This window comes from Simochromis diagramma, unplaced genomic scaffold, assembly GCF_900408965.1.
Source record: "Simochromis diagramma unplaced genomic scaffold, fSimDia1.1 OVJJ01000822.1, whole genome shotgun sequence".
Classification (NCBI taxonomy): domain Eukaryota; kingdom Metazoa; phylum Chordata; class Actinopteri; order Cichliformes; family Cichlidae; genus Simochromis; species Simochromis diagramma.
The window spans coordinates 1,278,677-1,302,738 of NW_024387520.1; the positions used below are offsets into that span (position 1 = coordinate 1,278,677).

At 42.9% G+C, this 24,062-nt stretch overlaps 1 protein-coding gene across 1 annotated transcript in view; it reads right to left on the bottom strand.

Moving 5' to 3' along the window:
* fam222a (family with sequence similarity 222 member A) overlaps nucleotides 1–24,062 on the bottom strand; it is a 51,886-nt gene that overhangs the window by 13,000 nt on the left and 14,824 nt on the right. Inside the window, exon 2 of the mRNA XM_040019072.1 lies at nucleotides 10,757–10,899. Within this exon, the coding sequence (XP_039875006.1) occupies nucleotides 10,757–10,853 (97 nt within the window). The 5' untranslated portion in view covers nucleotides 10,854–10,899. The remainder of the gene's footprint in view (nucleotides 1–10,756; nucleotides 10,900–24,062) is intronic.

The window sequence follows — 24,062 nt, forward strand, 5'->3', positions numbered from 1 at the left end:
CCTGCTGCTTGCTTGATATCAAAAAAGCATTTTTTTTACAAGCACTCATCTCTCTCTGTTCATCTCAAGGTTGATTTTCTGTGCAACAACACAGGGAAGGAAAAAAAATCCAGGCAATTATTTGTCAGGCCTCTGCTATCTATAATTGCAAAGATAAAAATCAATCACTGCAATGATTTCTCAGAGGATAGAGCTGTCTGAATTCAGCAGCTGCTTGTGTCATCACAATCATCAAACAAATGCATATTGTGAGGCAGTGGAAACAAAAATGTGCTCACCAGATAACTCTTTTCTAAATACTTCATGACTTATTGATTGGATTTTTTTTTAATACGACTTTGTTGAATCAAAATCGGTTTATTTAACGCAGCTTTTTGTTTCCAGTTGCCGTCACTTTATCAAACATCGCACACAAACTTACAAGAAAATTATTTCTCTAATCAAATTAATTGCTATGTAAATAAAAGCAGTAGCTGGACAAGATATTTCAACAGGGGATACCATACTGCACTGCATATTGGGCTTTTAACCTGCCAACATGTTTCACAAATAGCAAAGCGGATAATGAGAATGTTAAAGCAATCTGCACACTGATCCTTCACAGGCACGCAGGCATGGCACCATGTCAAAAATGGATTTAATTGTTAAAATAGATTTAAGCAAAACTTGGACAAAACTCCCACATTTAATCTTTCATTTCATTAAAGACAATCTCATCCAAGATTTAATCTATCTATTTTCCACACAAGCAGATGGAAGAAATACTAAACTGAAAGACTAATCTGGGCTTCCTCCTCACTGCAGCATGAGGTCATTTGTTTAGCCTGCAGTGAAGCGGCACACGTGTGCGGTAAATACAGTACGCTGATACAGAGATGGGGTCCACAGGTACTGGATAACAGTGAAAAGGAGCAGCAGAAAAACAGAAATGTTTTTCACTTTCTGTTCCGAATGTCTGCATGTTGTTACACGTCTTTTAATGTTTTACATATGCGGCTAACGTGTCCAAATCAAAACTGCTAATTGGATTTCTATTATAAAGGTTTCTACCAAAGAAATGTGAAATATTATACTATCAGGACACTGTCGTGTTTACATTTTCTCATTAGAATTTATCTCCAAAGCCAGATGTTACTGAATCAGCTATGAAAATTAATTAGCTGGTTTGATGTGGCAGCCTCATGCTCCTTCTAGACAGACCTGGCTTTTATGGGCTGTAGGGGAAATTACTGAGAACTGATTGATCCTGAAGGACTCCTCTGTACACATGGCCTGCCAGCCAGACACACACACACACACACACAGATCCCACTAACAACTAATTCTAATATTTTACCCTCCCGATGAAACCGATGTTTTTTCTCTTTAATAACATCAATAGCAATTCATCAATAAAATCCATAAATCAGAATTAGCTGCAAGCTAACTGATTTCTTATTAAAAACCACCAAACAGGTGAATAAACACAATTTAGTCTGAAAAAAGGACAACTCTCAGCCTGAGTGTGTTGACCTCTAAAACCCACCACTCTCTGAAATAATAACGTTGCCCTCTGACCCATAAAAAAAACATTGACTCTCCCTCTGCATGTCTTTGGATCTTTTTTTCACCGCTTTCTCTTGTTTTTCCCCATCCTTTTCATTTCTTTGTGCTCCTCTCACGCTTCATCCCCCTCTCTGTCTTTTCATCCTCCTCTCCGTCTCCTCTGTCTCTTCATCCTCCTCTCCGTCTCCTCTGTCTCTTCATCCCCCTCTCAGTCTCTTCTGTCTCCCTCTCTGAGTAAGTGAGTTTCATCTGGGGTGCTTGCCGGGCGAAATCACCTCAGGGCGAACACTTTATTATCTGTAGTCAAAGCGTCACCACAAATACCATTCTACACACACAAGTGTCACTTTCCATTTGTCTGCACTCTGGCTGCATTAGCAGAGCCTTGCCAGCCCAGAGCCTCATCTCAAACGCACCCAGCAGAAGAAAACTAACAGCGTGGGAAAGCACTCGCCCTGCATTCCTGCCCCATTAACACCACTGGCAGCACCAGAGCAGACCTGCTGCCTCTCAAAGGAATTAAGACATTATTATCAACACTGACCTTTCTGAAATATCTTACAATATGACAAGCTATTTAGGCAGGAGCCTTAGAGTCTAGGGGAAGATATCTTAATGTGCATGAAAGGGAACTAAGCAGATGAGCCTCCCTTTAATTCAGGAGATCACTGCGCATGTTAATTACTAATGATCTAGCTGAGAGTCTGGTCAACACAACACCAGTGGGTAGTTTAGTCCTCTTTGAGCCGCAAAGGAATGCAGGCCGGCAGCAGCCGTGTCAGGCCTTTTGTAGGACACCCGTGCACCAAACAAACAGAAAAACTGGGGCAACATGTTTACCTCACACTACACGCTGAATTTCATAAACAACAACAACAACAAAATTAATTAAAAAAAAAAAAACCCACCCAAACAAAAAGAACAAGCTCCGTGTTTGTTCCCATGACAGCCAACACCAAAAAAAAGGCATTTCAATGGAAAAATAACCGTCCTGAATATTTCACACTGTGAAGAGAGCTGCTCACAGCCACAGCGTCATTTCAGGAACAAGTTTCACCAGGCTCTTTCCATTTGCAATAATTTATGGGGCTGGATGGGCAACATAATAGATTAATGGAAAAAATAACTATATTCATCGCAAAAATTGCTTTCTGTTTAATAATCAAGGCCTGCCAAAGGGCTTAGTTGAGTGCACGGTTCTGTATAGAAGCAGGTTCTGTGATGAGCCAGCCCTCAGGCCTGCCTGGGCCACCCTCATTGTGCATACAGCATGGTCTAGAAAGCAGAGCTTTATCAGCAAATACCCCGAGTCAGCACAAGCAGCGGGGTGGTTATGTGCTGCGACTGGCACACCAGCCGATATTGTCATGTGCGATTAGGCCTGTGCTCATGAGCCTGTGAACTCATTCCTATGGCATCAAAGTCAACTCCACCTCCTACTCTCCTCCATTTACATCCATTCCTCTCTGCTGCCCTCTCCTCCTTCCTTCCCCAGGTTCTTCCCATTTTACATTCAGCCCTGCCGCTTCACAGTGTACCTTCAGTGAACCTTGTGAAAAGCTGTGCTCTGCTGAAAACAGATAGAGAGGGAGAATAAAACAGCAGGTCAAACTGGTTTGATTTCCAAAACAAATCTCGACAGCTTAATTAACTCCATCCAAAAGGGTCATCCACAAGTTAGAGCCAGCCAGAGCAACAAAGGAGCAGACGGCTCCAGTTGTTTTGTTTTGTCTTGGTACACCTCTCCAGATGACAAGGCTGATAGAGAGGAACAAAGCACAGCTCACGGAAGACAGAAAGACAAACTATGAGGCCCGTTATGGGGAGACATCAGGAAGAGGAAACAGAGATTAAACCATTCAGCGATGAGCCAGAGAGCAATGCGGGACACAGAGCCAAGAAAAAAAACCCAACAAGCTAAAAACCTGACCTGAAAGATTTATGTCAGGCCCTCCTTGTTCTGTCTTTAAGAGAATATGCCACGCTGTGACACCATTTTCTCAAAGGGCTACATGTACAGCAAAGAGCCAGCAGCATTCAGAGTCATGCACAAACACAAATGGACACAGCAACAACACACACACAGTTTTGGAGTAAAAAAAAAAGAAAAACCCAGAGGTAAAGATCGTAAGCACATAAGCACAAGAAAAGGAACCAGTGCACAGAGCAGAGGAGACGGGGAAGTAAGGGAGAGAGAGCGGGAGAGAGATGGAGAGATGAAGGAAGGCTGGAGGGGCCTGGGCAGGCCTGTCAAACTGGAGGAAGTGCTGGTGCGCAGGCCTGCAGGTAAATGGAAGAAGAAAGGCGCCTGCAGGCTGCCTGAGGCAAGCCTGGGCCCTTCTGTTCTATCATTTAGGAGACAAGTCCTCCACTGATTCCCAATTAATATTTAACACTGCACAGACAACAAGGCAGTACACATGCTGAGGAGAGGAGAGGAGAGGAGAGGAGATGAGAGGAGAGAACCATTGAAAGGACATGCATAAATGAGAACGTTGTCAAAAAGATTAATCAAAATTTGTAAAAGATTTAATGTCAGTGGAGTTTTTGAAGGAAGGATTTAATAGATGCAATGTTCTATAATGTTAACCATCGCTTAAAGCTGAATGTTTTAATGTTTATTTTTCATCAATAAGGCTCCATCTTATCCAACTATGGGTCTGTGGTCAAACTTAAAAACTTGTTTTAAGTATTAAAGTTCAGTTCAACTGAATTCAGTATGCTTTATTGGCATGAATGATGCACAACTGTGTCAAGGAACCCCGTCACCAAAGCGACAAAATTAGTTTATATAGTTTATGTGGTAGGTTAGATCGATGACACCTTAAAGTTAACAGAGAAAATGAGATACAAATGCATTACAAGAACATTGTGAGTAGATCGTCACCCACTATCTTGCTGGCGAGATTCACCAAGCAGTCTGAGTGCAAGTGAAAGCACCATTAGATGATGTAACAGGTAGTGTAGAAGCAACATACTGACTGCTGTATGGTCTTCGCAGACCCATGGCTCTTATTCATTATTATTTAATAGATTCATTTTTATTGCATAAAAAGAAGTGACTATAGGCCAGTACAAACTATTACTGATATCAAATTTGAGTTGTATTCTTGCAAGTAAATGTTTTGTTTCTTACTCAATGCACTCCTCTAAATGAAACCTGTATATTTGTATCACTGGCACCATCTGGTCACTGCCATGATCAATTTCCTGAGAAGCCACTTTCATTTGAAGGCCAATCTGACAATCTGAGTTTGCAGATTGTCCTTTGAATTGTGATTGGTTAGGGGAAACTGATTCTTGGGGATAGTCTCTAAAGTCTTTAAAGAACCATGGAAGAGGGTTGTAGCAAGAGGTCTAGGATAAAACCTTAGGGTCAGACCATGGCGTCAAATCTTTAACTATGTAAGTAAATATTCAAATATGAACATCCTAAAATGACAAAAATGGGCTTCATTAGAATGAGTAAACAGCAGACTGCAGTTAAATGTCCCAGTGGAGCAATGATTTGATTATTGTGCTGTGGTCAGTTTGCACTCCCATGCTCTCTCTGCCAAAACCTCTGCACTGCTTAGGCAGAATGAAAAACCAAAGGCAGGAGTGGTATTAAAAGTGCATTGCTGGTTCAAACCAAAACTACACACTGCTACTGGCTCTCTAATTTCAAATTGCTCACACATGACTTCTTGTGCATTTTCTAATCATGTTTACACCCTTCAAAGAACTCGTGCAACAACATACTGATCAATAAGTACTCTGTGAATCTCAATAATAGCTATGAGGTTAAAATGCGTTGGCTAATTCACTTAAAACTAAATGCTGCTGAATCCTCCAAAGAGGACTACTTTTATGCAAAATATTGCCAGTTTAGTAGAATTTAAGAGGGTAAATAATAATATCTTGATTTAAACTTTCAAATCTGCTGTAGTATTTTCATTTGGATGAAGCGACTAGACAGAAATAGAGCAATTAATGGCTTGAAGTCTGATTAAAAAAACTCAAACTTTTCTTCCAACTCGCACACTTTTAAAGTCCAATTACTGGACCAAAATTCCATTTTTATTTTAAGTTTTGTTAAGACGTGCATGCTCAAAAACAAAATATCCTGCCAGGAGTGTGCCAAACCTCATGAACGCCTCTCACAGCCAGGCTGTGCTGGGTTTAGCTTTATGAAGACACGATCATTTCCTGTGGGACAGCTAGAGACTGCAGACACTCTCTGTACCCTCGCTCAGATCCTCCAACCCACCCCCACTTTCTGGCAGGCGAAGACAGAGGGTGTCGATGCCTTGCACCTGGGACGCCCAAATGCCAGCTCGGAGGCTTTGGAACAAGGAACCTGTTTTTGAACCCAAGTCCTGCTGCGACCAAAACTACACCAGAGTCCCTTTTCCTCAAGCTCACCTCTCAAGGCAATAAGATTGCTTCACCCCCTGTGTTCACAGCAGAAGGCAGAGGGCAGAGGGAAGGCATGGCTCTGCTGGATGCCACCATCCGGAAATGATTCTCTGTGTGCCAGCAATCAGACGCCAACACGACAGAAGAGGCTGTGGTATGCATGAGGTAAGATATGTACAACTAATATCATATGGCCGTCTCTCTGAAATAAACTGCGACTCAAAATTCTCCGCTTTTCACAATCTAGCAATATTACAGAAGTGCAAATTACACAATCAGTGCAGCTATGCAAAGCCAGCGATTCCTCAAAATGAAACTGCATAAATAGGAATCGAGGATGAGTTATGGAGGAAGACGTGGATAGCTGTCAATCACCTTGCACTGTAAAAAACACCTCGTGACCTCTGCTTCCTTGCTGCAGACAGTGGAATAATGACAGTCTCTGTGGACCCTCTGTGGAATTCCAAATGGGAGTTAGAAATGAGGTAGTTCAATCAGCGGGAAAAGGTCAAGTGCATGCAGATTTGCTCTCCCTTGCAGTCTCCATTCCTTTTTTCCCAGTTTCGCTTTACACCCTCCAGCCCCCGCCACCTCCAGGGTACTGAGGCAATCAGGGTAAAGGCTGTTATTTCTGCTGCCGCAAGTGACCACGTTTAAATATTCAACTAAAAAAGTCCCTTCCCTCCCCTTTCTTGCCAACTCCCCCTTTTCCCCTTGGATAGTAGTTGTTGAAGTATTGTGGTGCAATTTGATACGGCCAGCTAATTCCACTGTTATGTCTCGTACTGCCTCAGACAAGTGTGGAGGAGAGGTGGCAGCAGGTCATTACCTGAGCATATTTCCCTCCCAATGGCAATGTGGCTTAGGAAGAGAAGCAGCTAAAAGCAAAGAAAACTAATGGCTTTGGCAGCTCTGCCTGCAAAAGCATGGGGCTATTAGGAAAACTACAATCCCCAGGTGTACCTCTATGTCATGTCCTAAGGCTGTATGTGACAAGGCCAGGTTGTCTCTGTCGATCAAGCTGGAAGAGGGCCGAACCTGGCCTGACATAGCATGAACCTGGGATACCAAGCCTTCTGGGAATTTTTCATCTACACCTGGCTGATTGGCACCCCCGGGCCTCCCGGGTGGTGTCACACAGGGTTATGGTTGCAGGTGTGCTTGTGTAAATGTGTGTGTACACATCTCTGCTACAAGAAAAATTCTGGGCTGTACAACAGTTGATTGAAGAGTGGCTTTAGCTTTAAATGATAATTTAAAAAAGTAGCTTTATGTGTTTGACATAAGTAGAATTGCGTTCATCTTTAAAGGAAAATCATTTTTGTTTTAATTAGGCTTAGGTGCAGTGACACCAAAAGTAATTATAAATCACCATTGTGTGCTCATGAGTTGCAACCAGGCCCTGTTGAGGTTAGAGACACAAGGGAACACCCAGGTTTAGCCCAAAGTCTGATCCAATCATTGGACAAATATGGGAGTGGCAGTAAGCTGTTTTGTTAACAAGGGTACTGTAGTATTGACAGCATGTCTGCACAAAATGTGCAAATATGCACACCCATTTTGACAACTGCATCATTACAAAATGTCATGCTGGCACAAACGCAACTGCTAAGGAATGAATAAACAAATTAAAACCTGCTGAAATTTGAAAAGATATTATTTTGGAAAATAGCCAGCAGAAATACCCCCATCAACTACTCAAGTGAAGGATTCTGGACCTGTTATTCTCTAGCTGACATGCGACAGAGTAATTGCTGTCTGGGCAAGAGGGGAGGCAGGGTAGTGGTGGGGGCTGCTGGGCCTCCTGTCCAGCCATCTCAGTGTTCACTGGACTGGTCCGCCTCCCGTTCCCCTCCGAGAGCGGGGCTTTAACGCTCACCCGTGTTCCCTGGACCTTCCGGACCACATCGAAGGATGATCAAGGAAAGGAATGGGTGGAGAGGGAGGTCACCACCGGCTGAGGGTGGCCAGGGTCAGTGGCATCCATTCACCCCTCTCCCCCTGCAGGGCCTTTCTCTCTCATCTGCCTGGATGGGTGCCCTCTCTGTGGGGCACAACACGATGAGAGGTCCTGGCTCCGCTGCCGTCTCTGCCTTTCATGTCTCCATATAGGGCAGTGGTAGATAGACGCGGAGGGGGAGGACGAAGGAGGGGGCAAGCTACAAATGTCACCCATAAGGGGGGATTTAATTAAAAATGACAGGGGCTGGCGCTGGAGAGTGCAGCCACATATGTGCGGAATTTGGGCGCAGTGAAAGCAAGTGCCTATGATTTATAATTCAAGTAATGCTCCGGACTCCTTTTAATTCTACGGCCAAAGAAAAAAACTATCAAAAGGCTGCCCTGTGAGGCTAATCCAATATGATATTTTTAAGGGCAGGCGGTCAATAGCTTTTTGAAAAGCCAGCTTCTCTGTCTCCCTTTCTGCTTCTCTCTCTCTCTCTCTTCTTTATTTGTCTGTCTTTCCCCGTCTCTCTCTCTGCCCCTGCCTCCTTTCTCTCCCCGCTCTACAGTACCTCACCCCACCCTCCTGAGCACAGACACAGAGCGGGCTGTGATAATGGAAACATCCCGCTCTCCGCCTCCTGTTTCTCCTGCTAAGCTCTGTGCGCTTGGGGGAAATTGATTGTCTGGCGAGCCGATCTGAACGCTTCCAGCTGATGGTAGAGCCAGTTAAGTCCTTTTTTATTGAGGGTATGAGGGATTTTTAATGGGATTCAATGGGAGTCGCATCAATGAACTGTGCAGCCACTCGGCATCTGCATGCAGGGGCTTTTTCTAAAACCCTCCTCGCCCTCTTATCCCAATGCTCTGCCACCCCACCTCCACTTTCTCTGACACACACACCCACACATACACATGCAGACAGGTTTTTGTGTAAAGGAAAGCAGATGCAAATGACAGAGCTCACCTCTACCTTCGCTGCCACGTAATCCCCCTCCTGCACTTTTACTTACTGTCCATTTCAAGGGTGTATTCTTATATTCAGCTTCCTGTTGAGAGCCCTGTCATTTTACCCACAAACCCTTTCCATTCTGGCACAAACTTGGCCACGACCAATCAGTCATGGGACCTGCTCAGCATGGTGACCTGAGTGTGCCCACTTCTGCAGCCAGACCCACTGTCTGCTTTTCTGCAGCCTTTCTAGGCCCGGACAAACAATTGCCTTATTGAGGCCAAGTGGTGCACGATGGTGGAAATCCAACACTTGCCTCCCCCTCCCTCCAGTCCAAGGACAGAAAGGAGGTTATTATGTTCAAACATCCTCATTATGAACCTCAAGTCAGTCACTGCGGTAGTCCTTCAATCAAAGGGTTTAACAGGTGGAGAAGGAGAGGGAGTGACAGGGAGAGTTAGACAGAGAGGGTCAGTGAGAGGGAGGGCAAAGGGAAAGCTGGAGACTGTTCTTTTTCTCTATTGATTTGAGTCCTGACTCCCACTGGCTGCTCTTCAATAAAGGACCTTGAGAGGAAGTGGGCTAATCCTGCAAAATTGGAAGTAGGGAATCGATTAAGAAGACTGCTGAAGACTCCTTCCATTTCTCTCCCTTCCTCTTCATCTTTACCTTCACTAATTTTATTTTCACAATTTCTCCTTCCCCCTCCCCCTTTCACTGTGCCTCTTTCTCTAAAACCTCATTAGCGATTTGTGGTTGGTTCACTAATCTAAAGAGCTAACCCTTCCAAATGCACCCAAGGCTTTGTTTATCTCTCTGTTCCTCCGTGTTTCATGCACACCTATACACCTCCATATCCACACAGACTAGAAAAAACAACAAAAAAAGTCTGAGTACATATATTATACAGTCACCTTTTTGTTTATGATTCTTCTCTCCTCTGCATAAGGAATTTGGAAAGTGATGCTGAGCTGAAGAGTAGCTAATTGGACAGTGAGGAGCTGAAAAAGAATTTGGGCAGTTCTTCATTTCTTCACCAATCAAGAGTTTCAAGCCTTTCACAGGGCTAGTTAAAGGCTTGATACAATGCTCCTCTGATGAAGAAGCCCAGATCCTTCTATTTCCACTAAGCCTTTGTAAGCTTGGGTAAAAACTGCAAGGTTAGTACTCCCCTGCTCTCCATCCGCCAGCCCTTTTAATCAGCTTGAGGTAGCTCGTAGCCCTGCCATGTAAACAAAGGCCAATAAAGAGTCTAGGAGTGTTAAATAAGCAGGAAAGACCTTTCCTCCACTTGTCAGACAAAAAAGGCTTATTCAAAGCTTCAGCAAAGTTAACGAGAAGTTCACCTTCCAGAGGCCTGACCGCTGCAGCTCTCTCTAATCCCAAACTGGTTAGAGCTAGTTTCGCCAGCACTCTTAGCGGTTTTCAGCCCTGGCTCATCTCTGTCCCTTTACACCATTTTGTGGGTGGACAGAGGGTGGTGCTCGGGAGCAAACAGAGCAGCTGTCACACTTTACATGCGGCCGGCACAACCAGGGCCAGACACTGTAAATGTTTACAGACCCTCAGGGTCACCCAGGGCCACTGAGGCACGTTAAACACTGTCTGTTCGGCCCTGTTGCCACGACTGCACAATCAGCACTGCTAAACAGCCTCCCTCACAATGAGTAGCCAAACAACATAGCATTCCAAGGTCTAAGTGCAAAGTGAATGAAAGTGTTTAGAATTCCTCAGAGTATTGAGAGAAAATAGTGCCAACAACAGAAACTGAAAAGTCTATTTTTCGTAACTTCTCAGTTAGGGTTAACAACAAGTTTCTGTCCTTCAGCATGAAGATCAAACACAAACGTCGTTCTCATTCCACTGCTTCAGGCAAGAACTCCTGACCTCCATCGCACCCTCTCTTTGTTAACTTACATTTCCGTCCAAGGGCTTGTGGTGGCTCCAGGGTCTTGCTGGCACACACTGGGTGCTGGGGTTGAGGGTTTTGCCTCCTCTGCAAACAGGCCAGCATGGCGAGGTGGGCACAGTACAACAGCCGGGGGAGTTCTGCGGCCAACCTAGAGTAGAAAAGGAGCAAGAGAAAGAGAAAAAGAGGAACACTGCAGTGAATTAAGCAGGATGATTCGAGGTCAGAGCTCCATGGCCGTGTCTCGTAAGGCTGCAGGAACTCACTCTGGGCTAGATGGGCTAGGTTTCTCACTCACGATTTAATTGGTAAAGCATGCCTACGGCTGCCTGCCCCTCAGCTGTGTGTTGAATGATAAACACACACCTGCATCGGGGCACCACAGTTGACACGGGTTCAGAGCACAGTCCAGGCCAGTCACTCTGCAGCTTCAAACAGCACATCCACAAAGCCATTCAACCGCATCTCCTGTCCATGAAACCATCGTCAAAACAAACACACGGGCTCACACACAAAGTAGCAATACTCAGGCACACTGAGACACATTCTTTCCAGGCCAGTGTGTACGTGGTGATTGATGGCGTTATCTATGGACAGCTAAAAAAAAAAAAAAAAAAAAAAAAGGGAATGCTGAGAAAACAGCAGTCTGCCTGCAACAACTTAACATGCAACAGCTCTGGGGGACTGTCAGGAAAGGCCTGGGGGGGACTGAGTGGTGTCTGCATGTATGTGTAGCCGTGTGTTGAACCGTATGGTTGCATGTGTGTGTGTGAGCAAATGCGATGGGCTAGGAGGGGGAGACTGCCAACCGTACATCAGGGCTAGTGACGGCACTAATCAATCTCCCTCTAGGCTATAAATCTCCAGCTCTACACTTCCATTTTTCCCCCACAGCCACCTTCACTCAGGAACAGGGAAGCAGTTGCTGCTAGTTTCTTCTGAAAAAGCCCATCCTAGTCCTAGTGGAAAGCACAGGACACAGTTTTACATATATTATGCAGATACAGGTTATCATTCATTAGAAACTTATGAGTGTCATGTAGCACAATGATGACTGATTACTTCTACTGGTTTTATAGGCCAGATGAAAACAGCTAAAGCAAACCGCTGAGGTTCCAGAAGTGATTTTATATGATAAGGATCGAGATTCACTTCACCATTGTTTACTCAGCAGATACCGTTCATTTCCTGGAACCACACGCTCTCACTGTATTGAACACTTTTGCAGCCCAGTCTCACCTACAATGGATAATGGCTGTGTCTATAAAAAGGATTGTGGCCTTAATCTTAGCTCAGCCTGTGTTTGAATGTCTTGTCCAAAATGCATCAATATAAAACACTATTGTTTCCATCTGGGATGGTCTCCTCTCATATTAAAACAAAGAACAGAGGCAAATATTTCATCTATGCTGTCAGCGCCAGCGTCTCCCGCCATGATGCGTGGCAGATTATTGAAAAATGATTTCTCATGCGCCTGTCACAGGCTTGTCCCCTGTTATTTATTTTCTCAGTGAATCACTAAATGAACATTTAGCCACCTGCCATCAGTCCATTACTTAGTTTTATAGATTATCATTTTAATATGAAAGAATGCAATTACAATGATTACAAGATAAATTAATGGCAGCAAAGCGCCGGCTCCTGTCTCATTCATTTAAAGAATAAAGCAAAACACAGACCAGCAGTGAAAATCGTCAAAAAATTTAACTAGTCATTGAAGAATCCAAACAAATCAAGCTTGTAAATGACCCAATGTTCCTGTAATATTTGACCAAAGTGAAAAACCATCATCTAAAGCAGGCTACGTTATGACTTACAAACACTTACAAAGTAAATTTTGTAACTTTTATTGAATATCTGTGACAATGACTTCCAAATGCATAAATACCAATTTGTGCTACGTTATCTGGCCTTAAAACAGAACATCCCCGGCACAGTTTAGGTGAAAAAGAGGAAAATTATAGACAAAATCCTTCCTCTGAGTTTGGCAGTAATTAACTTTCGATTTGTATTTACAGGTGTATTTGTATAAACTTGTGAAATTCCCCACATATATTTTACCTTTTAAAAAAAAGGAGATTTAAGAAGTGCATCCAAATGTTCTACAGCCATTTAGCTTTTCGAATGATTCAAGCAAAATTTGATTAGAAGTGTGAGGGTGGAAAATGCAGAAAGGAACTACGATACGCAAACACATCTAGCTGCCTGTAATTAACACTGAATGACTTCCCTGGTTTGAATAGGCAATGATCAGAAACAGGTGTTAAATGCATCCTCCCCGCCCAGAATGCAGTCTTTCACCCATAAAAAGCCTTTTAAAAAAATAAAAAATAAAACAGTTTTAAAGAAATTACATTTGACCTCAGACCCCGAGGCTTGTATAATGCACTTAACACTCGCAGTCACATGTATTTTTAAAGCCTTTTAGAAGCAGCACAAAACAACTCTTTTAGCCTGTCGGTGTGAAAAGGGTGTTCACTAAAAATGCATCTCTCTAATAAATATGAGTAAACTGCATCTTTAGACTCCGAAGACTCCACTCCCTCTTCCTCTCTCACACACATTTGCAGTGAAGAGAGGGGCCACTCTCTGTCTCGCCAGGTGCTTGAGCAAAAAAAGGTCGCTTGCAGTGCCATTTCCTCTCACACACAGGCAGGCCTGGCCTAAACACACTGGCACTTTGAGCTCATTACTGGCTATTCACATAATCCTTTCTCTGTGTCCTCGCTGTGAGGATACTAATTTCACAACAAGCCCATCCTCACAGTCCATTTGTTCAAAGATAGTGGTTGAGAGAGTGGAAAGGGACACATGGTGTAGATTGAGACTAAAAGCTAGTCTTAACAGGGGATACCGCTGCCGCTTTCCCCTCTCTGAAATAAAAGACAATCGTCTAACTACCCTCCATTTTTCTCCATTTGCTGCTCACCAAATGTATTCGGAGGCATTATACTTGCTGAAAGAGACCCTCTTTTTTTCAATTCAATTTCAAGAACCAATTTTCCCCTATTATTGCCGTTAAGAGAGAAGCCGAAGGTGCAAGTCTTCAGCTTGTTTGTCATGTCCCTCTTTTCCCCTCATCTCCTCCCATTAGGTTATTGTACTACTTAGCAGATGTCTATCAGTGGCAGGAAATAATCTCCAAACTAAAACCCTGTGATCCATCGTCCAGCTGCCCAAAAAAAACCAGCCTGTCTTCCTGAGGTCAAACCCCGTGGAGCTGCTGAAGAATGTGCGAGCACACACACTCACTGCCCCCTCCCCCCCCAAAAAAAACCCCACCTGCACTTCACTCACTCATCAAATCCACTCACAGGTCTCCTATTACACCAGTGCAGGGATATCTCAAAAGCCAGGATGTCTATCGGCTCTTTCTCGTTCTGCTAACGCTGCTGCAGGGTTTGCAATGGGGGCGGAAGATCAGTCCCATGAGATGAGGGAATAAGCCGGAATCAAGAGGCGGTGGGCTTGGCAGAGGGCTATTTCTTAGTTAAAAGGTTCTTAAACTGCAGAGGAGATCAGAAGAGATGGCTCCCTGCGCCCAAAGCTGTCTGCTCAGATAAGCATCCTGCCAAGTGCGGGGTGTAACAGGGTGGTCATGGATGAATGAACGGTGTGTGCGTGTGTTTTTTGAGGTATACATGTTCCAGGTGAAAGAGAGAGTGAGGCAGCTGATACCCAGGACATGTCCGTACTAACAGGTTTTCATCTTAAAATTAAAATGTAAAACTTTTGCGGCTTTTTGCCTAACATCCAAACTACTTTACCTTTTTTGGGGGCACTGAAAACAGAGATTTTATTTTAATTTAAAAACTCTCAGACTGTGTTTTAGTCTGAAGTAGAGAAACGATGTTGGAGACAACATGTGCAGTTTGATTTGAGTCCTCGTCTGATTCATCACGCTGCTGTCACATTACGCTTTTCATCCGTCTTGACTACCAGCGGTTATTTTAACACGGTACTTCAGGTGTTGCTGACCTTGATTTCTGTACCATCAGAAATCAAGGTCAGCAATGTGCTTATCATGCTGGCTTTATGTGCCGGTGGCATGCAGTGTTCATTTTTTCAGGAGTTTATTTATGAACAAAGGTTATTTCTTTGCTGGTGCTAAAATGCTGATCTGGTTATAAATATAAATACATTAAAGTTAAAGTAGCCTCGGGGCCGGGTACTTATGGCTCTAAAAATATATCTCAAGCGGCAAACACTATCCAAATTAAATGCATGTCCAACCTGAACTGTTGGCTTACTGTGTAATCAGATGGGTGCTGGTTTAAAATACGTTTGCATTAAATGTGAACTGCACTTCTGCAGCTGTTTGTGTTTAAACAGCATTTATCATGTGTAAACTCTTATTTACTGCTATCTCCAGCAGCAACATTCTGTATTAATACAGGGCACGCGTATCAAGACTGAAAGCTAACATCTGGCTGTTGGGGTGATTAACAGGTTTGACTGCCATATCCAAAACCTAACTAAACTAGTCCGTGGCTCCTATAACTGTAACCGCTTTCTTGTAACAATTGATTGGAATAATTAACAATGTATTGATTGGATATCAGCCCGATTCGGACAAAAAGCTGCACTGGTTACGGCCATAATGGCTCCAATCAATCACTCGAGTTCTATTTTGTCCAGTGTTTACTACACTACGCTTCAGCTGCAGCGCACTCGCTCTCACTCACTTACGTTCAGTGTAACACTTGCTGGGAAGCTTTTATTGCACCTACAGCAACATAACTTCTTGTTGTCAACTCTGCTTCTATTATTTCACTTCACCTGTGTAGAGTGAAACTGCTTCCTTCCTTCCCCAAAGAAACAGGTGAAGTCGTAAGTGATAGCCATATACAGAAGCTTATTTATCACAATTTTTTGTTCTCATTTTAATACTTTATTCCCACTGGGTTATTATTATTATGATCATTGTTTTACTAAGAAATACTGAAACAGTAAATTTATATTCTTGGATGTATCTTATTTAATTTTCTTGTATTCAGTGTGTTGCAAAATAAAGGTTTGTAGTACGATACAGCATCAGCACCGCTATCTGCGAGAAGCTGATTTCATGTTTTGCCAGTGTTAGCGGGAAAAATAAACTATTTTCCAGCTCTAGTTAATGTTGCTGTTGTTACCAGTTTACAGAAAACTTCTCATCAAGCTTCTACAGTTAATCGTCTTAAGCGTCAGCAGTGAAAATTTCCCCTCCCAGCAGTGGTTCGGGAGCCTGGCAGACAGCCTCGACAATAAGCGGGGGGCGTGGCTTCAGCCTAATTGAATGGTGACCCTGCAGTCTCACTATGGGACGCCCCATGCAGTGCTTTTAACAAGCTGCTGTGTCTCCCCTCTTAATAAGCCCAAACAAGTTAATCCAATCGACACACTCAAACCCTTTCTTTTTCTTTAACAAGGCACTGCCTCTACCCCGTTAATCCCTGGCTCCCCCCTTCTCCGTCACCATACCGTCACATGAATGGAGGGAGAGTGAAAGGCTCCATTAGGGAGGACTGGCAGTAAACCCCTTTCGGCTCGGCACTTTCCACACACCAGCATTAAATTATTTGCACTCATACTGTATATTCAAACACCCACTCACTAATGCTCACATGTATCCGACAAAAAAAAAAAAGGGTCTATTTGGATGTGGCACACAATGAGAGGGTTATGTTCGCCGACCCTGATCCACATAGACAAACCAACAACAAAACCACACACAAACAAAAATTCTGAGGGGACGTTTGCCGACAGGCACGCACTCTGGGACATGAAAAAGGCATTGTTAACAAACCCTCCCAGCTCCACAAACAACAGCCACTGATTCCCTAACAATACAAGCCCCTGGATGCACTCACCCACCAGCTCTGTACAACCTCACACCAGCGCGATAAATAACCTGCACAACAAAAGGCCATTGTGTGTAAAAGCCAACAGTTTGGGCATTATTGCCATGATATACAGTGTTGGAATAACATATTGGCAGCAGAGCCTTATATATATAATGCAGCATGTCACAGTTATTGGGGCTTATACGGCCTTGTATGCCGAGCAGTCATATTTATAAGAGGTTTCCCTGCAGATGAAGGGCAACTTGGCAAAAACACTCAGCTGTTAGCTTTCCATATTCCAGTCAGCTTCAATAGCTTCGCCCATGGGATGAAGGGTGAGGAATGTCTGGCAGTCCAATAGCAGCGAGTCGTCTGTCATCTCTAATCAAAACACGCATGCCTAGACTAATGTCAAGCCTATAATAGCAATGAGGACTAATTGACTTCACAGCCAACTACTGCATCTTTGTGCTGAGCTACGTTTCATTAGTGCTAAATAACAGCCTCACGAAGCATTGAGCTGTTATGTGGCAACTAAACTCCAGTGTTTAAAAAAGAGGAAAAGAGACTGAAGTTCAGAAGATAGTAAATGTATGTCCACACAGACTAAGGAGCATCTAAACCAGTTATGAGTGGACATATTAAAAATACTCTCATTTCTCCAAATGAACTGCAATACCAGAGTAAAATCTGAAGGTGGTTCAAGTTGACTTGTCAGGCAGTGTTTCCACCAGTTTGCGCTCCTATTCTAGGAAGGTTCACTGACAGACACCTGCCTAGAGGTTGTTAATGTTTACCCATTTGCTGCGTTTAATGTCAATTATTTTGTGGAAGATTGGAGCCCAAGTATGAGATCTAACCAAGCCTTGCAATCTTATAATCAAGCTGTAAATTCTTCCTGATCTTGTTCTGAGAATATTACACAGCAGGCTGTAAAAGATTATTAAGACTTTTTTAAGAATGTGTCTATTTTCCTGACTTATTTGGCAAATCCCGTTTAGTCATTTTGCATGCACATCAAGCTTCATTTGTCTTTTCAGACTGTTTTTAGCTGCGAGAACTTGTTTTGTGCCTCCCTCATAGTAATTGCTTAATAATCACACTTGATTTGGTAAGTCACATTAGTATTCCAAATACTGGTGTTGTGTCAACATCAGCACATTAATTTGCAAAAGGCAACACGCTCCCTCAAAAACCTTACCCAGTATCGTTATTATTTTCTATTTTTAACAAAATCATCAAGGTTGTTTTATCTTAAAACATAAATATTTAACATTTCTGGATAAGAGGATCCACTAGCCTTTAAACATACACCAACTCAAAGATGAGATGTGAAACAATATAATCAACAACAGACCAAATGCTCAAAGGAAGGTACCGTTTTATAGATGGACTTCTTACCATAATTCTGACAATAATTCATGTTACAGTGTTGGACGGTATTGATCCCCCCTCACAACTTTTGTTCTTCGCTATAATGCACTCCACACTTGTCACGTTAAAGACGGTAACATTGTATTGATTGCAACACGGTATATTACACTCTTGTAGAGAGATTTATTCACTAACTGTAGGGTTGGCGGTTTGATCCCTGATCACTTGCTATAATGTGTTGTTTTTCACTTACACCTCACAGAGAAAATCTCCGGTTTCAAGAGATTTTCACTCTCATAAAAGAAAGTAACCGTCAATAAAAGAACTGACATTCATCTTACATTTATTTGACTTAATACAGTGCTTGGGATGCATGCCAGTGCTTTGTATTGACTTGAATTGTTATATCACTAATCTCAAGAAATTTCTCACTTTTCTGAAGCCTACATATTTTTTCTTGTTTCAAGAAACCTTGCTAAAGCATCTGTACTGGCAGATAATTAGACTTATTTCTAGTGGGAATTCTTCTCTAATCAAGAATTTAATTCTTATATTTAGTTATTTATTTTTTTGTTGTTGCCGCGAGCAGACCAGCTCGCATAGTTCGGCTCACTCTTTGCACCTGCAGCTGTTCCTGCACATGGAGTTCATAACATGCTCCGCTGCCTTGTAAGGTTTCGAAATAAAAAATGTCCCCACATATCCGAAACATTGTAAAGCACGGCCAATCCGAGCTAGTGAGGACAACAATGTATAGTGTGCCGCAGTACTGGGAAGCAATCAGTCTCCAGTTCTCCGAGGTATTACCTGTGCAGCTTTCGGTGGGACTTACCAAAGCATTAGTCATGTAAGGCTTAACATTACTGCTCTTTTTACACCTACAGAATGAGTGATCACCGCGGAGCTGCTACAGCAAGCCAAGCTCGATGAGTATGACCTTCACATCACATGTGACAGTGAAGGGGCCTTGAGCACCGAGGGGTTAAGGACATTGTTCTTGACAGAGTCTGCCAACTTGCGAAACGGTTTTCTTTTCAACAGGCCTGAGAGCTGAGACAGTTTCTTCACCCTCGATAAACATGAGTAAAATGTAACTGAAATATATCTAATCAAAGGTTAATGTATTCAAATAATAAATCATTAAGGGAAATGTGAATATATACCAATCAGATACATTTCATTTGAACAGATTTTATTCAATTTAACATTTTACTACACAGGAACTGTAATTTTGGGCATAATTTGAGTTTAACGACTTCTGACCGCTCTTACTGATCAAACAGTAAGAGTTTATGTGTTGATTGAAGGGTTTGTTTATTTTGTGTAAACAACAGTACAAACAGAATACCGTTTTAGCCTTTAGAAAAGCGTCCTTTGCATTAATAGCCGACCGGGAACCTGCCCTCATTCATTTCAACCAATGTACTCTTCCAAAATGATAGAGTCCCTGCGCTCCTGCTCAAGCCTGTGAGGGACTTTGAGCAATGAGAGTGTGGCTTAAGATTGTCAGACAAACCACAGTGGAAACACATCCTGCTCCCCTCTTATTGTCTCAGCCTTTGTTGTTTTTTGTTATATTGTTTTACAAAGCAAAAGGATCAGTTGTTGTTTCATACCACTTTCACACACAGGCCCAGCTAAATGACTATCGAACAATGTAGAGGCCGACTGTAAAGTTTATCCTGAAAAACACAGGGCAACTGAAATGGATGATCTTTAATTAACTAAAGTTTAATCACACATTCAAACTGCATATCAATCCAAAACAAACAAACAGAATGCTTCTCCATGCAAAACCCAGGAAGCATGTCCAAATATAAACCAGCTCCCTCCCTGCTAACTTCAGCAATATGTGAAAAAAAACAACGATTTTTTTGGTTTTGATGCTGGGATTTCTGTTTTCCTCCATAAACCTTATTACACACTGTTTGTAAAGCATTGTTGATGTTGCAAAATTTCTTATCCCAATGTGACACAATCCTTTATTGTCCCAGACAGGTCCATTCATGGCTTAACACAACAACAATAAAACAAGGGCTCTTTTTTCCCCCCTTTCTAACCATCCTATAGTGGCTCACTTGAATATTCAAATGTTCATTGTCTTTTCTGCGTTTTGTTCATTGTTTGTTGTGCTGTCATTCCTCAGCTTGGCTCCTGAACTTCAAAGAAAGGCTTATGTCAATTTATGATGAAATGGAGTGAGCAGGCGAGAGGCAAGACGGAGAGGGAACGAGCGAGAGAGAGAACCTTCATGCAAAACGGCCCTGCCTCAGAATGTATGCTTATTAATGGGTGTTCAATAAATCAATGGAATATAATTAAATTCAAACAGTGTGATTTCTCCTCCGACTCCAAATATCACTCTCTCTGCAGGGCCTAAGGTGACCCCAATTCCCATGGTCCAAAGGACAACTCCGCTGTCTTTCACTGGAGGGTGTCACAGATCCAATACTAAGTCATGCATAACATTAGCGTGTTTTGAAGCCCACAAGGCAATCAAATAGTGCACCGTTGAAATGTTGACACTGATCTCATTTGATATATCTCAAGTGTGACAAAGCCATTTTTGCTCTGCTGGATATTAAAGACTTTAAAAGAGAGGATGACACGAGTGCTCACAGCTAGTTTGGAAAAGGAAACAGGCAGTTTTCGCCACATATTTTCTCCGTATTGCAGTTTATATCGCTGAGGCTCAGCAGTCTCTCTTTTACTCCATAATGTGTGCCATCCAGCTGTTGTCATCTTTTTCCCTCTCGAAGCTGGCCCCGACCATGCCAGCAAAGGGAATCCAATTGGACAGAGTGGGAGGTGAGTCTGCGGTTGGTAATCACCTGCTGGCTAAAGGCACAGATGGCACAAACATCAGCAAGATGTTCATGCAGCAGCGATCCAAGAAGTCTTTCTGACAGGCTGACAAACAAATACAGAAACCTGAGAAACCCACAGGAAGCTGAGGAAGCACTGCAAGCAGGTTTGATGCAGAAAGTTGGCAACCTGGGAGTAAGTGAGCAACCTGAGGTGCCAAGCACTGATCCCTGTGCTGTTTTCACAGGCAAGATGCTGATTGCAGATTGTAATGATTTAAAAATTTAGACTCTTTGCTCAACAAGAGTAGCCTAATAACGTACTGTGCTATGAGCCGATGGCAGAGTTAGCAGCACTCATGCAGGCTGACTTCTTCTTCCTCTGTGATTTTATTTAGCAGACCAAACACTTGCATTCTGTTTCAGGTTTTAGGACTGCACTTCAACGAGAACACGACTGTAGTACATCTGTTAAGATTTCTCCCTGAGCTGCCATGACTTCTCCTGACACGCTGGAGAGAGCCCATTTAAGTTTTCACTAGGATTAACAGGCGATATATTTAACTACAACAGTTTGCACAAGCATGCAGCTATCGCTCCAATCAGGTGTAAAGCCTGTTAGCTCTTCTCTCTCAGCTCTGGATGAAGGAAGTTAGACGAAGTCATTTAGTTTATTGATGTTGCTGGCAGAGATTTTTTTTTATTTTATGGTAGTCAAGGCTCCCAACACATCAAACATATCAGAGTAAAAAGGCCCCAGAGACATCCCTCTTCTTGAAGACTCCCCAGCAGATGAGCTCCTTCTGCTCTCTGTGTTACTGCTTGGTGCCGTGGTTTGTCCTTCACAAGAGACAGGTAACACTGCCAAGACCCAGTAATTAGTGCAGATGGAGACTGTAATACTCTCTTCCCCTCCCTGCAGAAATGCCAAGGGAGGCAATCTATAAATTCCTGCATATTAATGCAATTTAAAACCACTCCAGACACCTTGCTGGAGGCATGTGATAAAAAGGGTGAAAGCCAGACTATGGCACAGAGCTGCGGATATGTCGCTGACATCAGTACCGTCTCAGCAACTTTGTGACCTAACACAAACCGGAATCGAGTCCCAATCTGTCTCCTTTCTTGGAAAAGGCTTTCCAAATCCTGACCTTAGGCCTTACAACTGGGTCTCTATCAATAATTAAATGGTAATCTAAAAACCCATTTTAGTTAGGTCATCTTTCTGCGCCATTGTCCCCGCTTCTCTTCTTCCTCCGTCTATTTTTTCCCGTCTTTCTGTAAGATCTAGTTAGAGATTCCATTAGCATGAGAAAGCAGGCTGGTAATTGTCTTCACCCTACTGAGTGATCCCTGGATAGAGGATTAGGCAGTGAGAAAGCCCTATTTCAACTTGGAGCACAGATGCTGCCCACAGCCACCCACTCCAGATTAGATTAGACTGTGGAGGGATGAAACCAACTGGTAACTTCAAGCAGCATTAAACAAAAAGCGTGGACAGGAGGTTAAAACCAAACTTTTGTTCACCTTTCAGCACCAGCTGTGGCCACCTTGTTTCCTTTTCTCTCTCTGTGTCTCTCTCTCAGTCTAGCCTTTTTAAAAATTTCTCTTTTAATCTACTAATATGCTTTTCTGTTGAAAATGGGGATTGTGGGAAAGGCAGCTTATAGTTTCTCTCTCTGATATACACAGAGTATTTAGAGCTGAATCTCCCTAAATCATCCCCCTGGGCCACCCTGTCCGTCACTAATCTGCACGCCACCACCCACTCATAAGGAGGTGTCACATTTCTGGCACTCCTCCATGGGATATAAGCACTTCAAACACCACAGCTTCTCCACTTGACCTTTCCACGGAGATGATCGATTAAGCCAGTTGGATTTATTCCATAAACAGGCAACCATTACATCAGAAAGGCGAGGAATTTACCTCTGAGGCAGAACTTAAAATCCATATAAGCTTCATGAGGATTCCAATTTTTATTGGCTTTTTCAATCCACGTCTTGGAGAACATTAATAACCACTGAGCTTTTTCGGGAGGCTGTTACCGTATCCGAACCGCAGCAGTTCTCCGGCTGTAATTATCGAAGCAAATCACAATGACAACAGAGTGAAATTCAACCGCTATCTGTACTCCATAAACCTGATGATGCAGGAAAACGATTGAGCTCACTGCACTGCCGGGGTAGTACGAGGCGCATTATAAAACAAGGGGGAATTTAGCCCTGAAAAATTCAACGCTGCAAATGTGGCTTCCTTCTTTTAAAAACTTAACAAAAAAACTGAAAAAGGAAACAAAACACAAACTGATAATTCTTTAGTTTTCTGTTTAGGAGGCTCTGCAGGGTAAACAAAGGAGTATAAGCAACAATAAAAGCTTTATTACACTCAGCAGAAACTTTATTAGGTACACCTGTGAAATCTAATGCAACAGCTCTACCATAAATTTGTCTGGAGACTCTATTATGTTGCACCCCTCACATTAACCGGGCTGAAAGCATATAAGGAACACTTTAAAATGTAGTCTAGCTCAGGTGTTGGGCTACATCAAAAAAGTGTAAAAGTAGACTTAAGGGTGGAGCTGCTGAACTGCATTGCATAAGATTTCATTGTCTCTAGTGAAGAAGAGCTACAACCCTGTAGCTTTCTTGTTTTTATGCTTGAATACCTTTTGTATGCTTTCAGTACAGACAAGAAACAATCTGAAGTGAATCAACAGGGTGAAGACACCCAGTAAGATGAAAAGTATTTCGGTGGCAGTACGCTCGAGTTAACAAGCTCAAATTTCATTTGTGAAAGTTAAAACAGGAAATCTAAAACCGCTTTCATTTAGCCAGAAAAGCAGAGACCTCCATCGAGGAGCTGGACTCCTCCTGTTAGTGATCACAGTAGCCAGAGAGCTCTGCTTCAGCTCTGAGGGACTCCTGCTCTATGGTAATCATATCCTATTTGAATAATGAGGCAATACCACCACTCCTGCTGCCCATTCCCCCTGCATCCTTGACTGGAGTCTTTGATAGACACTAATTCTAGCTCCATCTATAAAGCTCCTCTCATGCATTTTTAATAGAATCTATTACTTTAGGATTAAATTATAAAAGACTGTCCTCCTTAAATTTTTAATAGTTTGCATAATTGGTATCAGGGCCTGAATGCGGACCATAAAAACCCAGTTTGTACAGGGCTAAGCTGCAGAACGAGTTCGACGAAAGCACAAAACACTGTTGCACAAAAAGTGCATGGCTATATGACACTATTGCATGCAAGCACACATCTGCACACACATCTCAGCGTGCATGTGAGCGAGGCTTTTA